The 17,502-nt window shown below is 44.6% G+C and overlaps 1 protein-coding gene across 1 annotated transcript in view; it reads right to left on the reverse strand.

Moving 5' to 3' along the window:
* EZR (ezrin) overlaps positions 1-17,502 on the reverse strand; it is a 53,151-nt gene that overhangs the window by 35,359 nt on the left and 290 nt on the right. Inside the window, exon 2 of the mRNA XM_002817526.6 lies at positions 16,452-16,536. Within this exon, the coding sequence (XP_002817572.1) occupies positions 16,452-16,463 (12 nt within the window). The 5' untranslated portion in view covers positions 16,464-16,536. The remainder of the gene's footprint in view (positions 1-16,451; positions 16,537-17,502) is intronic.

Below are 17,502 nucleotides of genomic sequence, written 5' to 3' on the forward strand. Positions count from 1 at the left end.
GGAGTGCAGTGGCACAATCTCGGCTCACTGTAGCCTCCACCTCCCGGGTTCAAGCGATTCTCCTGCCTCAGCCTCCAGAGTATCTGGGATTACAGGCATGCACCACCATGCCCAGCTAACTTTAGTATTTTTGGTGGAGACGGGGTTTCACAATGTTGCCAGCCAGGCTGGTCTTGAACTGGGCAGGGTGCTGGGATTACAGGCATGAGGAGAACCCTGTCTCCAAAAACAAACAAACAAACAAACAAACAAAATCTGCTTGTCTATCGGGCTCAGGAAAATGTTCAGATGCCAAAGAAAGGCCAGTCATCTCTCTAAGCTCCACAAATCCTGTAAAAAGTGCAAAAATTGTAACAAAAATTGTCACATAATTCAGTAAAATTTCAGCGCACCCATTTTGTCTGCAGCACAATAACAAAAACATGGGTACACTACTTATAAAACTCATTCTGATAAGTTTTCATATAATTATATAACACCAGGACATGTACTAGTCTTTTACTGCCTAAGTAATAGGAATAATAAAATCATCCAGTGTTGGAACTCAGAAGAGTCCACTTGTCACAACCCTGATAACCACTGTAACCAGCACTCCCCACAGGGGTCAAAGTGCTAGCTCCTCGTCCTCAGTTATTCCTCTAGCTGTCCTAGGAATCATGGACAGTCATACTATTCCCAGGAACATGACGCACAGAAAGTCACTGACCAGGTGGCAGAGTCCTGAGTACAGACCAGTGTTAGCTGCTGTGGGACGTCCTGGGGCCCATGATGGAGCTGCAGACACTGCGCGTTGCGACAGCTGTTGTTCCCCATCAGGAAGCTAAACCAGCAGGGGAATTCAAGTTTGGCTACACATGGATTGATAATGACAGTTAATGGAATGACTTAGTTGCCTGTAGGCAGTGTCTGTCTATCAAAAAACATAACCCACCAAAACGTAGTGCCCTTTAGATTGAAACAATCTGGCCTCCCCACCCATTCCTTCTTGCCAGGTGTAAAGGGCATTCATTGGTTAGTACCTGCCGAGGTGCCAATTACTAACGAAAGCAAAGTCATAACTACAGACTTCAGCATCTAAGGAGCCAACTTAACTCTGTGGAAAACCAAGCAGCTGTAGCTGGAGTTTCTCAGTTCAGTCCTTATTTTAGGAAATGGGAGTACAACTTTTAACCTGAATAAAAAGGCTTTCGGTACAGTCACTGTTTCAAATTTTAACTGCCAGCAAGTCTGGCAGAAAGGAAAATTTACCAAATATCAATTTTTGTTATGATTTTTTATGATGCGTTCTGCTTGTACTCATTCACATCTAAATATTTACAAACACCTTATAGTTTAGTTCTTCTGAAGTATTTGTATACTTCTACTTGACTATGGCTAGTTAGGTTTTTGGTTGTTGTCGTGGTTTTTTTTTTTTTTTTGAGGCGGAGTTTCACTCTTGTTGCCCAGGCTGGAATGCAGTGGCGCAATCTCTGCACACTGCAACCTCCACCTCCCGGGTTCAAGCGATTCTCCTGCCTCAGCCTCCCGAGTAGCCAGGATTATAGGCATGCGCCACCACGCCCGGCTAATTTTTGTATTTTTAGTAGAGATGGGGTTTCACCATGTTAGCCAGGATGGTCTCGATCTCCTGACCTCGTGATCCACCCGCCTTGGCCTCCCAAAGTACTGGGATTACAGGTGTTAGCCACCGCGCCCGGCCAGGTTTTTGCTTGTTTAAGCACAAGAACCATACATGGTTTATCCCTCGAATGCAGCATCCAGCCCATGTCCAGTATCCTAGGGGCCGTGTCTCGTATCCTAGGGGCCGTGTCTCCTACCCTGCGATTCTCCTGATGCCACAGGGAAGCAGGAACTCATTTCCCAGAGAAGCCAGAAGCACTTTTAGGAAATTTTTGAGTAATTTAAATGATGAAAAGTAACACTACATGCCACTCACACCTCCTTTTCTAAACTGTTCTCCTTACTACTTCCTCCAGCACCACCATTAGGCTAAACTTAAAATGTCAAGGCTAAATTCTTAATGTGCAGCAGATGTTAACAGGGCAGACTATTGACACAGAAGTGGGGGCTTCGAATTTCCTAGTAACTTTGACTTTTCACGTATTTACATGATGTTACATTTTTATGTTCTATAAACGTATGTTTTAAGTAGACCAATCAGAATAGTGATGAAGTATAACTGGTAGAGTGACTCCAAATGAGTACTCGATACGAGGTATACGGTTATCCTCGTCTGATGACCTTTTTTTAATGGTTACGGAAACTGAGACCCTCAACTTCTGGTAATCAGCTGCCAAAATATCTGTGTAGCTCTGGCTCTTTAACATTACTCCTAAAATAGTATCTTCAAATAGATGCCAATGGTTTTAAGCTTTTGAAAGGTATTTCCCAATTCCAGGGTAAATATTATGTAACATTTTATATATATAATATATATAGAGAGAGTCCAGAATAATAGCCACCCCATGATTTCAAGAACATGTAATGAAATCTCAAATCCTTCTAAATAGCTCCTTTTTCCTCTGAGAGTAAGCCACTTCCTGCCCCTAGACCCACATCCTGTCAGACCAAGGCTGCTTAACAAACACAGAAAGCGGACAAACCAGTCCCATCTGTGCTCATTATAATCAGCAAGAAAATCATGACCTTAGAACTAGAAGGGAACTTTCTGGGCATTCACGTTTAAAAGAGGGTCATTCTAAAACCAGGTTGGGAAGAGTTCTGTGCTAAGCCCTCCCTACTGTCCACTGTGTCTGGGAGGCAGAAAGGAGCTGCTTTCCATAGGTCTGACAATGAAATGACTGCTAGTCATGCCCGAGTTCCAAGCCTGCACTGCCAAGTAACACTGATGGACATTTCTGACCTGCTGATGGCATATGAAAATAATGCTCCTGATACCTATTAGCTGCTAGTTTTTAAGTCCCTTTTTGGTGAGTGTCTCTAATTAAGAACCAACTTCTTCTACATTAGGAATAACATATATTGTGTGTTATCTAACAGGGAAGTAAACTGGAATTCTTAGACACCACTTTCCCCTAGGAAAGGGAAAAGAAATAATCAAAGGATGTTACATTCAGCAAAAGAAACTATTCTTTCTGGAAACACAATCTACATCCTTCTCATCTCCGCACCTCAGGGCAGGCAAAATAAAGAGAAAGTGACCTTGAACAAGAATTTATCTAATAAACTCGTGAAGTCCAAGTCTTGATTGTATACCATGTGATTTCAGTTTCACTAGGTATATCATAAATACTTCATCACCAACATGCTTCACTGAAATGTGCAGGTAATTATATACAGAAACTTAGGTTTAGTAACTACTTAGTAAACTTAGTAACTATACACATAAACAAAAGTAAAGGACAAGGCCAAGATGGCTTATTATATGCTAGAGTCGGTTTTAATTCTAGGCTCAGAAAACATAGGGAACTAAAGGCCTATAGATTAATCATCACTATTCACCTGGAACGCATGGTTGTCTCTGTAAATTTAGAAGCCTGTGAAGAGTTTTTCCTTTCTGATCTGGGGGGTGAGAAGGTGAGTCTAGGAAACAATGAGGCTGAGGTGGGTGGATCATGAGGTCAGGCGACCAAGACCATCCTGGCCAACATGGTGAAACCATCTCTACTAAAAATACAAAAATTAGTTGGGCATGGTGGCGTGTGCCTGCAATCCCAGCTACTCGGGGGGCTGAGGCAGGAGAATTGCTTGAACCAGGGAGTTGGAGGCTGCAGTGAGCCTACATGGCGCCACTGCACTCCCAGCCTGGTGACAGAGACTCCGTCTCAGGAAAAAAAAAAAAAAAAAGGTCAGAAATTTCTTTGCTAACCTGTTGTTTTAGAGGACGTATGACATAAACCATACTTAAGTCTTGTCCCATTGCTGAGATAAATTTTTGCCCCTAGTTAAGATCACGTGAGCAATATTCTCCTATAAGAAATTTCAATTAGACAAGATTTGAACTCACCCCAGTCTTTACTTTTGCCATCTATCAAAAATTAGCAAGACCAAAGTAGCTTCTTTTAAAAAATCCAAACTAAATCAGTAATCTTACAAAATTTGTTTAAATAAGCAAACCCCGCCAAAACTTACTTTTAAAATCACCGTGTCTGAAATTATACTAAATTAAAATTTAAAAAACTCTTCAATTTATACTGTCAGTATCAAGTATGTTACATCTGAAATGGCATTATAATTTGTACATCATTACTTGACTGGAGAAGACATGGTGTACACTTTACAACCCTATCACTCACCCCAACCCCAACCCCAACCCATAGTTTGCTGTATTCCTTCCCCCATCCCTGCCCACAGCCCCAGTATGTAGATTGAGTTCTTAAAATGGCTAAAGCCCTACCCAGTAGATGCCCCTTATTTTGTTCATTTCAATTTTCAAGTCTGAGAAAATCGCTATTCAGACAATGACCTGTTCCCAGTTGGGTCACAGCACTGTGCCGCATTCCTATGGGCCCCCCAAAATATTGGGAATACAGAGTAATAGTGGAAAAAACTGGGAACAAATCGTTCTACGTGTTTCCAAGTCAGCTGCAATTTTAAGTAGTGACCTCCTTTTAAAACATGTGCATGGAGGGTGAGATGGCCCGGGTGGGATTAAATCAGTTACTCATTTGATCCAGAGCACAAAGCTTGCCCCAGCAGCAGGGAATGGGGGACCTGTCCTCGCCCTGAGATCCTCCCACCTCAACACTCAGGCACTCCATGACGAGCAAAAGTAAAGCATCTCTCCCTTTCTACACTTCAACATGCTTTTTAAAAGCAAATATTCTATTATGGAAAGTTGAAAACATTCACAAAAGTAGAAAGAATAAGTAGTACCATGATCCTCCACACTCTCTTTTTTCAGCTTCAACACCATTCTTCTTTCTTCTACTCTACCATTTTCACTTTTTTTTTGCTGGCATATTTTAAGGCCCTCATTCATTATTTCACTTGTAAAAACTTAAACATAATCACAATACCACCATCACATCCAACATAATTTAAAACAATTCCTTAATACGTCAAGTTCAGTAAATATTATTCAATTTTCCTCCATTTCTTTGAAAATGTCTTTTTGCAGTTGATTTGTTCAAGTTATATAATGCACCTTGTTATCACACTATTTCCACATTGCCTTGTTCAGCCAGGTTCTAAATAAAAAATCCAGTTTTCTCACCATTATCTCCCCGTCTAAATCCATTTAAGAGTCTCACCCAAACAGCAATGGATTATGTAAGCAAATACTTCAACATCCCAGAAGCCAACACCCTTAATTATTTAACTGAGGCAATGAAACACACCTTAATGAAAATACTGTACCAACATACACTATATATATGTTTACAAATAAAGTGATTCCAATCTCATATTTATGTGCTAAGCTTTAACCAAATGACCTGTGGTTCAATTTTCTCTTTAAAAACATAACAGACTGGGCGCAGTGGCTCACGCCTGTAGTCCCAGGACTTTGGGAGGCCGAGGCGGACAGATCACGAGGTCAGGAGATCAAGACCGTCCTGGCTAACATGGTGAAACCCCGTCTCTACTAAAAAATACAAAAAAAAATTAGCCGGGTGTGATGGCGGGCGCCTGTAGTCCCAGCTACTCAGGAGGCTGAGGCAGGAGAATGGCATGAACCCGGAAGGTGGAGCTTGCAGTGAGTCGAGATCACGCCACTGCACTCCAGCCTGGGCGACAGGAAGAGACTCCGTCTCAAAAAAACAAACAAACAAAAACAAAACAAAAAAAAAACAAGGCTGGATCCCAAGCCATATTTTATAAGAAATTTACAGATGAAGTAATGGTGCAATAGGTAAAATACTATCAAAACAATCATTTCCCTGAACCACAGCACCTGAGAAAGGACGGAAGAGTAAGTGGGTTTGGCAAATGATGGACTTATCACCAAACCCTTGCAAAAACAAGTTCTTGAAGAAAGACCATCATGGTTCACTGTCCAACCCAAAAGTGATTTACCAGAAAACCAACAAAAACACATCACAGTGGGCCCACTCATAAGTCACTCTGCTCAATGGTTTCAACGCTTCAAAGAATAAAGATGAAAGTTAATTCTAGCTCTTGCCAAAGCCTAGGTTAAAATTTACAGTAGCACGCTCACCACCCCGACAATGTATTAGACATGTGTCTTTCTCCCTGCAATATAAGCTTCTTGAAAGCAGGTCTTTCTTTCAGGAGGGGCTGAGGAAGGCACGGCTCCCTTTTCAACTCCAAACAGAAAGCCCATTTTATTCAGTCAGACCAGCACCTACTTTCCAGAGCATTTTGCCATTGAGGAAAGGTGGGACAATGTGCATTTCAGGCTCAAATACACATTAGCAGGAAATGGGTTCCACCATTCACTGGATGTGACTATCAACCAAGCAGGTGATAATCCTTTAAAAGCCCCTTTTTGTTCACCAATGTCTCCCCAGTACCTGAAAACCTGGCACAAAGTAGGTGCTCTATTTGTTGAATGAATGAATTTTATGCAGGGTGGTTGTACAGGTATACCTAACATCAATAACTGAAGAAGAATGTGTGTGTGGAGTTCCGAGCTAAGAAATCCCAGTGGCCAACCCTGAAATAAATTCCTTATCTATGGGGAACATCTGAACCCCCAGCCCACAAGCACTTTAAGGCTGCCAGGTGGAGGCTGTTAGGGGGAGTATGTTAAGTAAAAATGCTGTGTAAACTGCATGCTTTTTGCAAGCTTTCGGGAAGCAGTTGCTGTTCTGTCCAACCCACCACCACTGGACTGTCTCATATATAAATTTCCAATAAACCTGGTGCTATCCCTGTTGAAGTCAACAGAGGTCTAGCAAGACAGCTGTGTTCATCGTGGCAGCAAAAGGACAAAAAGCAAGGTTACATTTACTTACTACATTATTTCATTGGGCTGCTAAGTTAGAGGAAAAGAATGACCATCACGAGCTAGTAAAGCTTTTAATCAGATTAGAATTTATCAGGTACAAGTGGAACCACACAGCCCTTACTGACCAGGGCCAGGCATAAGGCCAGGTGCTTCCCGTGCGCCATCTCAGCAGGCATCCCAGGCAGGCACGCAGGATCTTGTTTACAGATAAGGAGGCAGAGGGAGGTGAAAAAACTTGCCCAAGATTACCCACTAGGAGGCAGGTATGTTTACCTATTTGCTGGTCCTCCTTCCCTCTATTTATCCTGCCAATAAACAAGAATTTAAAGTTTGCTATAAAATAATAATGCTAAACAAAAAACAAACAAACTTGGGCCAGGCATAGTGGCTCATGGCTGTAACGCCAACACTTTGAGAGACTGAGGCAGGAGGATGGCTTGAGGCCAGGTGTTTGAGACCAGCCTGCACAAAACAGTGTGAAACTTCATTTCTACAGAAATAAAAATAAAAAGATTAGTCAGGTGTCGTAGTGAGTGCCTGCGGTCCCCCCAGGAGTTCAAGGCTGTGGTGAGCTATGATTGCACCACTGCACTAGCGCCTGAGCAACAGAGCAAGACCGTGTCTCAAAAACACAAAAACAACACCTATCCTCTTGCTTTGCTGCCAGAAAAGACAAAAAGCACAAATAAACAAGCACCTGACAGCGTTATAGGTGGAGACGGAGTTCTATGAGTGCAGTGAAGTGGGGCATAGCACAGACAGATGGAGCTGTACTTTAGACAGGGTGTTCTGAATCAGGAATGGACTTATAAAACATCTGCAGTCAGAAATTCACAAACAGACTATAGTAGATCAAAAGCTCATTTTAAACTATCAATGAGGAAAAAAGCAATTCATTTACATAACATTCTCTTTCCAACTCAAATATCAGGTACAAATTGCTTTCTTTTAGCATATGCCAGAAATCTGTCATCACACAATAGCTTAGCAAGTGTGACACAAGATACTGCCACTTTCTCTACACAAAGACCCACCCGAACACCAGCTTTGTTTAAAACATTACCTCAGCACCACTATGCCTCTCCTCAGTAGTTTCCGAGTCCATGCTCAGAGCCCATGATGTGCTCAATACTGGCTAACAAAACACATTGTGTTCCTTGAGAACAATTTTTTAAAAACTGGAACCAATGGGGTGGATCTGCTTCCAAATATTAGTCCAGCCGTAAAATATATACGAGGTTATAATAAATGCTCAACAGTAATTATTTTTATGCTAGAAGCAGGAGTTGGCCCATTTGTTTCTCTAAAGAGCCAGCCAGTAAGTATTTCAGGCTTTGAGGGCCTTATTTGGAGTCCGTTGCATATTGTTGTTTTTAAAATCCTTCAAAAATATAAAAACCATTTTTAGCTGGTAGACCAAATAAAAACAAGCCACAGCCAGACTCGGCCCTAAGATGATAGTTTCCCTACCCCATCCTAAAGTAATAACAATTATTTACAATATCTGAAATGACAACTGTCCACACAGGCAGTTTAAAATCGATCTCTCAGGCAAAAATGGAAAACAAAATTAGGTTGCAGAAAAGTGACTTCAAACTTAAAAATATGAGCAAAATCTGATATATTGACTACTAGAGTTTGATGATATACTGACTACTAGAGTTTGATCCTCAGGTGATACTGGTTCCTGTCCTATCAATAAAAGGTGGGTCATGGTGAGATATTTTTTATTTTGCTTTTAAGGTTTTGTTTTCAAGTATATTAGATTAAAAAGGTAACTATTAATGAAGTTTTACATTTCCTTTGAAACAGCATTACTATTTGCCTATAAGTGTTAAGAAGGGGTTAATGAATAAAGGAAAATAGAACTGACCACTGCTGACTGGGAAGCCCACATCCCTCCACACTTACCCAAAGGATCTTACCAGCCGGGAGGCCCTCCTTGGTGCCCAGGGCACACTTCTCTTCTGTGAAGACCTCTATCATGCACTGCACTGCATTGTAATTGTTTACACATCTGCTTTCACTAGGAGACTGAGAACTCCTTAAAGGCAAAACCAATCTTATTTTTATTGTCCCTGCACCAAGCACATAATGGGATATAACAGCGCTTCAAAACATGAAGGTGGTATCCATGTGACTGATAAGGGAATTCTGACTAGAACACAGAGAGAGGATAGACACAAGAGAAAATCAGAGCCCTCCCTTTTACTAAGATAACCCAAACTGTTCATATTGCTTTTTCCCTGAGAAGACCAATGGACAAACTTTACCTCGTTTATAGGAACCCAAAGTTTTTAGCTAACAGGGTAAGTTTGAAAAACATTTGCGGGGTGGGGAAACACAAAAGAAACACATAAAGCTCACAGCATCTGAAGATGAGTTGTTTGGATTTCACTGATAAAAACTTTGTCTCCGTTTATCTTATGTAACATTCTTTCCACTTAAAAACTCCCATTTTACGGCTGACGAAATTTAGGTTCACAGATGCTAAATGGCTTCCCCAAGTACAGGTAAGCAGTAAATTAGCTATGAAATTCTCTTTATAGCTCTTTGTGGTTTCATTTTGAAAAAAATTATGTATATTAACTATATCAAGCATTTCAGTCAAAAGTCTCTAAGTCACATTATAGCACAAGGGTTTTGTTCGGTTCTGAAAACCACCCAAGTCTGTAAAAATCTTTTTATGTCAACAGGCATGGATGGTAAATATGTCAGAAGGAAAATAATGCAACCTTTGGTCTTTTCAACAAACACACATATACTGCTGAAATTAAAAACTAATTGGAGTACTTGGGGAGTGTCTTCAAGGTAGTTACTACTGAAATGAAATAAGGGATAATTCAAAATGCATTCACTGACTTTGAAAGCAGACTGAATTTCACTGCTTCAGAATAGAGTTGAAACATCTAACTACCACGAGAAAGCAGGTATATCAAACCACCCTAAGAATCCCCAAATTGTCAAAGATATATAAAATTTAAGTTAAAAAAATTAAGAAAAAAATTATAGTTCACTAAGTGATATTGTTTTCCTTTCCCAAACTATAATTATTCAACATTTGTTAGAAATCACATTATCAGCCAGGCATGGTGGCTCACACCTATAATCTCAGCATTTTGGAAGGCCAAGGTGGTAGGATAGCTTGAGCTCAGGAATTTGAGACTAGCCGCCTGGGCCACACAGTGAGATCTCGTTTCACAAAAAATAAAAAATTAGCTGGGTGTGGTAGTGTGTGCCTGTGGTCCCAGTTACCCAGGAGGCTGAGGTGGGAAGATCACTTGAGCCAGGGGTGGGGGCCAGGGGCACTGAGGCTGCAGTGAGCTGTGACTGTGCAACTGCACTCCAGCCTGGGTGACAGAGGGAGACCCTGTCTCCAAACAAACAAACAAACAAACAAAAAATCACATTATTTCATTAACAAAAGAGGCCAGTGTGGAAGGAATAAAAGAGAAAAGACGAACAAGGAACGGGATCTCTTACTTCCCTACCATTTATAGGGAATGTCTAGCCTCTTTTTTTCTCTTTGAAAACAAAGAGCCAAAATGTGAGAGACCACTGGGCACTGCCAAATGAAGCTCTGCTACTAGACTCCCTGCAGAGAGAAACTCAAGTCAGAAGGATATTATGCTGAATGGCCTGCCCAAGTATAGGTAAGCAGTAAATTAGCTATGAAATTTTTATTTTTATGGCTCTTTTTCACAAAGAGTCATCCTAGCCCCTGTTCGAGTCCCAAATACCAATAACAGCACTCCTGGCATTTCAGCCAGACTGTAAGACGGCCGCTGGGCATCAGTGACTGCTTTCGCCCAACTGGGTGCTCTGAAATCACACTGGGCTTGATCGGGGTGCAGGAGAAAGGAATATATAATAACTGCTCTTTTCCTATTCAATCAGCAGTACCATCTGGAGAGCTTATTTAAAACATAAGCACCCAGCCTGCACCTCACCCTGCAGATGGAAGTCATTATTAGTTCTTCAAGGGACCCAGGAATCAACAGTCTCCAGACAATTGTGTACACAAAATTTTGAGAACACTGAATTAACCCTTCCTCTTAACTTTTAGGTATGTACAGTGTGTACATATACTCAGGGAAAACAAAAAGCTACTGAATTATTTGGATTTAAAAATTATGTAGTTTAAGGAGTCTGGTCCTTTAATATTTTGGGGGGCAGTGGATACAGTAATGAAAGAAGGCAAGGACTTTTTCATCAACCACTGTCACAAATTTATTAACATGTAACAACAAATCCAGACTCCCCACCTTCCCCCACACCTGGTCCTTCTCCAGGATTACTTATCTCAGCGACGGCACCACCACACATCCACTTGCGCAAGCTAGAAACGAGAAGTCAGCCTCGACACCACCCTTGGCCCTGCATATCCAACCCATCACCAGGCGCTATCAATTCTAGCTCCCAAAGAACCCTCAAATGCACCCACTTCTGTTCCCACCACCACCACCTTGGTCCGAGCTATGAGCTCCTTCAATGGTCTACCATAACTACCCTTGCCGTCTCCTGCCTCCTGTGATTTTCATATTACAGATCACAATCAACTTTTCAAAAGGCAAATCTGATCACGTCACCTCCCAGTCAAAACCCCAAGTTAAACTAAAAAACGCCGAAGAATGGCTTACAAGGCATGGCCTGACCTGTCTTCCTCTCTAGCCACATTGGGCTTCATGTGGAACCCAAACTCACACTACTTCCTCCCCCCACAGGGCCTTTGCACAAGTTGTTACCTCTGCCCAGGGAGGTCACGTCCTCAAGGATGCCTTCCTGACCTCCCCTATTTGCACCCCCACCAGCACACACACACCTCATCTACTCTCAGGCCTCATGTACCCCTCTTCAGGCATACTCTCTGGAGCTGCAGTTTTACATTTACTCTGGGATTGCTGTCTGTCCCTGAAACCAGACTGTAAATCCACTGACAGGGACTGTGTCTGTGAACATCCAAATACATTCATTGTGCCTTACAGCGTGATCATGGCAAATCACTCATCCTACCAGCACCTCTCCCTGCCACATGGCAGAATGTTAGCTACCTAATTCAACACTGCCCCTCGTGGAGGAGGAGGGGTGGAAATAGATGCTACGAATCCTCCTCAATTGCGAAGGGGTTGTGGGCGGGGAGTACATTCAGTAAACTGTCCCTGTTAAAATATTTAATAGAAAAGGTTATGTATTCCCGAAGAGGCAAGGTCATCTCAGAAATTACCTTAAAATTTTGGCACAGTAGAAATGTGAACACACTTTCAGAGTTTTCCTAATGAAAGGTAAACCTGCTTTTATATTAGAAATGTCTATAACACTTCAGAAATGAACAGGTAAGACGTGTTGGAGCCACTTAAAGGCAGTTCAGCTCTATGGTTCTCATGACAGCTTAAAGAGATCTCGGCCCTGAACACAACCCCCTTTTCCTTCCAGAGCTTAACTACAGCGGTTTTCCTTGCTCACTCCCCATGCCTTCTTTCCTTTGGGCAGAAGAAAGCAAGTGCAGGAGAAAGGTGCTCCGCAGTCACCCTAACATGAAGGGGCAGGCAGAGAGGATGCTTCCAGGACCAATGATTTGAGCACCAACTCCTACACCTCTCCCTAGATGGGGCAGACCCACGAGGGCACACAGCACACCATGTCCTGGGGACTGGCCTGAACAGAGGCCAAGGCTCCCTCTGGAACCCCAAATCACCCTCCTTGGACGTCTGCCAGTCACACATGAATAGAGTCCCTAAGCAGCTGTGGGAAAAGCAAAACCAGACAATAGACCACAGGTGTTCCTCCCTGCGGAGTGCTGCCGCGTGTGCACCCCAGCCCTCAAGCAAGATTCAGCTGAAGTGTTACTTCTCAATACAGTCTGCCAATTTCCCCATCAGATGATTTTCCTCTCGACTGCGTCACACGTTACCTAGGCTCTTTCCCAGTCTGACAGCACTTAGCGGGTTTTCAATTTCAGCATTTACCCGCATCTTGGCCCAGGTACCAGACACTAAGCTTCCAGAGAACGAGGTCTGTCTCGCCCTCTGCAGGTCACTCCGCTTGCTGATGAATAAACACTCAAGTCTTTTTTTTTTTTTTTGAGACGGAGTCTCGCTCTGTCGCCAGGCCGGAGTGCAGTGGTGCAATCTCAGCTCACCGCAACCTTCACCTCCCGGGTTCAAGCGATTCTCCTGCCTCAGCCTCCCAAGTAGCTGGGACTACAGGCGCCCATACCACACCCGGCTAATTTTTGTATTTTTAGTAGAGACGGGGTTTCACCATGTTGACCAGGATAGTCTCGATCTCTTGACCTTGTGATCCAGCCACCTCAGCCTCCCGAAGTGCTGGGATTACTGGCATGAGCTACTGTGCACGGCCTCAGTCTTTTAAGTAACTGTTGCTTTTGGGAAACAGTATTAGGAGAAAACACAGGAAATAAGTATTTTCAGTTATACTGTTTTATGAATAAAGTCATCCACTCACTCAGTTCAGGCAAATAAATCAAAAATACTTTGTTGAATTCAAGGGTTAACAGTTGCAATGCATCAGGTGGAAGGCCAACTACTCAGAGGTATCCATCCTTTAAGTGTGTGTCCCCTTAATCCAGCTGTTAAACATTAAGCCCAAGAAAACCACCTAACATTGTTCGCTAACATTCTTAACTTAGGTTTGAATAATTAGAATCAATAAACCTTTGTTTAAAGGACACATCCACAGAGCTGTTGGTGGATGTTTCATTTTAACATTTACTAAGGCAGCAAAAAAACCCCAAACCAAACCAAAACTAACTGGATCCTCTCTAACAGGCTTAAGAAATGTCATATTCAAGTATGTGCAACCTACTATGCTCTTCTCAGTGATTTGTGGGATGGCTCTAATATAATTTACACACAGAAAGGCTTAGTGTGTTTAACTTACCTCTAAGACCCTCCTCTGCCAAAGAGGAGGCAGGGAGAAATGTCCCATGGCAGACAGGTATGGCTGACCTAAAAGGAAGCCTCTCAAAAAAGGGGTTTTGTTTGTTTTCAGACATCATCTCACTTTGCTGCCCAGGCTGGAATGCAGTGGCTTGATCTTAGTTCACTGCAGCCTTGACCTCCGCGGCTCAAGCAATCCTCCCACTTCAGCCTCAGTCAGAGTGCCAGCCACCACACCCAGCTAATTTTTCTATTTTTTGTAGAAACAGTCTATGTTGGCCAGGCGAGTCTTGAACTCCTGGGCTCATGTGATCTGCCTGCCTCAGCCTCCCAAAGTGCTGGGATTACAGGCTCATGTCTGTAATCAGGCCACCTCGCCTGGCCTCAAAAAAAGTTTGAAAATTGTAATTGTAGATATTATACAGAATACAGTCTTTCAAAGAGTAACTTTGGCTCTAATACACAAGGTGATGGCTACTGTCTTAACAGTTCACAACTATCTTCACTTTGTCAAATGTCAGAAACATCTTTTAAGTTCTGATCTATCATAAAAGGCCTTTAAAACAAAATGAAATGAAAACATACCTGCCATAAGAAATAAAAGAGAGAAGGGAGTTCTGACACTGCAACATAGATGAACCATGAAGACATCATGCTACAGGAAATGAGACTGTCCACACAAGGACAAATACTATCACGATTCCACCTGCATGAGGTATCTAAAGCTGTCGAATTCATAGAGACAAAGTAGAATGGTGGTTGCCAAGGGCTGGTGGTGGGGATGGGGAGGGAGAGTTTAATGGGTACAGAGTTTCAATCTGGGAAGATAAAGTTCTGGAGATGGACCTTGGTGATGGCTATGTAACAATGTAAATGTACTTAATACCTTGAAATGTAAACCTAAGAGGATAAATTGTATATTTTACAAAGATACAAAAAAGAAACCAGAAAAATAAATTACCATTCATTATGAGAAATGAGAAAGAAAAGTAGTGACGGAGAACAGGTTAACTTTTTCCTGAGTGCTATCTTAGCTGAGCTCTGCATCTCTTCTTTTAGTGAAATAAAGAAAACCACACCCAGAAGGGTAATCTTGACCACTCCTCCGCATACCGTTGCACTCAGCTCCGCCTGAGTAAGGGGTTGTACTTAGGTCAGTTTCATACCACATGCACTGTCAAGCCTGGATGTCACGTGTCACTTTTAAGTTTGAATTAAAAAGAAAAATTGTGTATAGAAAATACTCTGCATCACAAATGAATCATCTTGATGTAACTTAGGCAAAAATTATATTGGCTTCTGAATCTACTGGCATATTAATATTCGTTATCCTAACAGCAAAATTAATACGTCTAACAAAGATCTTAGAGAACATAAAATTTAACAGTAGAAGAAGCACACAAGGCTGGGTGTGGTGGCTCACGCCTGTAATCCTAGCATTTTGGGAGGTCGAGGTGGGCGGATCACCTGAGGTCAGGAGTTTTAGACCAGCCTGGCCAACATGGTGAAACCCCCTTCTCTATAAAAATACAAAAATTAGCTGGGCATGGTGCCACATGCCTGTAATCCCAACTACTCGGGAGGCTGAGGCAGGAGATTCGCTTGAACCTGAGAGGCAGAGGTTGCAGTGAGCCGAGATCATGCCACTGCACTCCAGCCTGGGCCACAGAGGGAGACTCTGCTCCCCTCTCCCCGCAAAAAAGGCACACAAGCATTGATTACAGAACCAACTTGTTTGAAAAACCAAAAAAAAATTCCAGATGTATCTGTAATCCCAATTTGTAATGAATCCCGATATTTTGTCCATTGTGATTCAAAACTCAAAAAGTGTTAAACCTTCCCCCCAGTGTCTAGTCACCAGTTCCCCAGTGTTAAAAGCAGGTAGAATACATACAACTTTCTAAAAAGTGTCAGTCCCAGAGAACCTGCCTTGTGCCTACAACCCCCAGGTCTGGCCAGCAATCTCAACACAATCAGATTCAAGGAGACAGAGGCGCAGGCACAGCCCTTTCATCAGCTGACCAGGAGTGCTCGGCCCGGCGTGCCAGGAACCTCTTATCAAACTCCACAGGCTGCCTGCATCTACAGTTCAAGTCCACGGCTAACCTTCCGTTAAGAGACAGAAATTCTGCTGCAGCCAGCAAGTTTGCTGGTGAACAGGGCACCGCTTCATGGGCCTGGTAGGAAGCGAAGCTGAAAGGCAACTTCCGAAAGCCAGTCTCCTCTCCCAAACGCCCTTTAAAATCTGCCCAGTCTGATCTGGGGCGCCTGTGGTTTCGGACCCTTAGGAGCTCTGAGAACTGGTGTGTGTGGTCGGAAGCCATCTGAGTCTCCCTGTGATTTGGACTTTTTAAGAAACTTCGAAGTTGTATTACTATACCCTTTAAAAACAGAAGGAAGCAGTGTAAAAGGGCCTCTAGTTTTTAGAAAAGACCGTAACTACTGGAGAAGGGCCTCACAAAGAAAAAGACTGCAGAGAAAAGCATCAAAATGGTGTTCTCCTAACGCTCCACAAAAGGGTCAACAACTAACAAAGAGCGGCGACAACCTCCTATTCCTATCGTCTTCTGCGTGTGAGAAGAATCCTGTTCCCCAGGAACTGCCCCAACACCTCGTGCAGGTGCCTCCCCTCTCCAATGAAGCCTCCCCCGTCCGCCCGGCCCAGAAACTGGGCAACTTACTGGTTTCGGCATTTTCGGTTCCTGGTGAGTATCCTCGATCCCCGAAAACACGACTCTCCAGCAGCAACGGAGACGCTGTCCCAACCTGGAGTCAGAGCAGAGCCCTTAGAGCGCCCGTCCGCCCGCCCGCCCGCCCTGCCTCGTCCTCCTGCCGCGCCCGACACTCGGCGCCCGCCGCGCGCTGCCGCTTAAGAACCGGCCAGCCCGGGCCCGGGTGAGTCAGCGCCCCGCCCAGCACCGCGGGCATGGGGAGGGGGCACGGGCGGGGCCGGGCCCCTGGCGAAGAAGGGGCCCGAGAGCAGGGGCGCGCGCCCAAGGGGCAGCCGGCGGGCACTGGAGGTGCCCCCAGTTGGGGGTGGGTCCGGCGAGAGGGGGTGCGCACCCAGGGGACCCCCAGCATGAAGGGGCTGGTGGTGGGCGCGGGCCCGGGAGAGAGAGGGCAGGGGGAACACTCAGTGGGGAGGATCGGGGGGAGGGGGCGCGGGCCCCGGGGAACACTTGGCCAGGAGGGTCAGGGGAGACAGTGCCGGCCGGGCGACGTGCACCCAGCGGAGAGAGGCGGAGAAGAGGGGACGCGGGCCCAGGGGTACCCGGCGGGGAAAGGCCCGGGGAGAGGGAGCGCGGGCCTGGGAGAGAGAGGGCGAGGGGCAGGGGGAACACCTAGGAGGAAGGAGTCCCGGGAGAGCCGGCGCGAGTCCGCGAGGCACCCGGCAGGGACGGGTCAGGGGAGAGGGGGCGCAGGACGGGGGGGGGCACTCGGCGGGGAAGGGTCCGTGGAGAGGGGGCGCGGGCTCGGAGTCCGCCGAGGAACTTCCCGGGACTGCCAGGAAGCCCGTGAAGAGCAGAGCACTCGGCAAGTTTCACTTTGTGTAGCAACCGTTGCCCCCGGCTGCAATCGCAACCGTCAAGCCTTTGAGAAACTCTTTCAAAAACTGCAACCGCCCGGGAGCCGCCGACGGGCGGCGCCCAGGCACCCAGGCTCCGCGTTTCCTTCGGGAGAGACCTGAGGGGACCCGGCGCCGAGGGGAAGGTCGCGGGGCCGCGGGCCGGC

The sequence above is a fragment of the Pongo abelii genome, chromosome 5 (genome assembly GCF_028885655.2).
Source record: "Pongo abelii isolate AG06213 chromosome 5, NHGRI_mPonAbe1-v2.0_pri, whole genome shotgun sequence".
Classification (NCBI taxonomy): Eukaryota; Metazoa; Chordata; class Mammalia; order Primates; family Hominidae; genus Pongo; species Pongo abelii.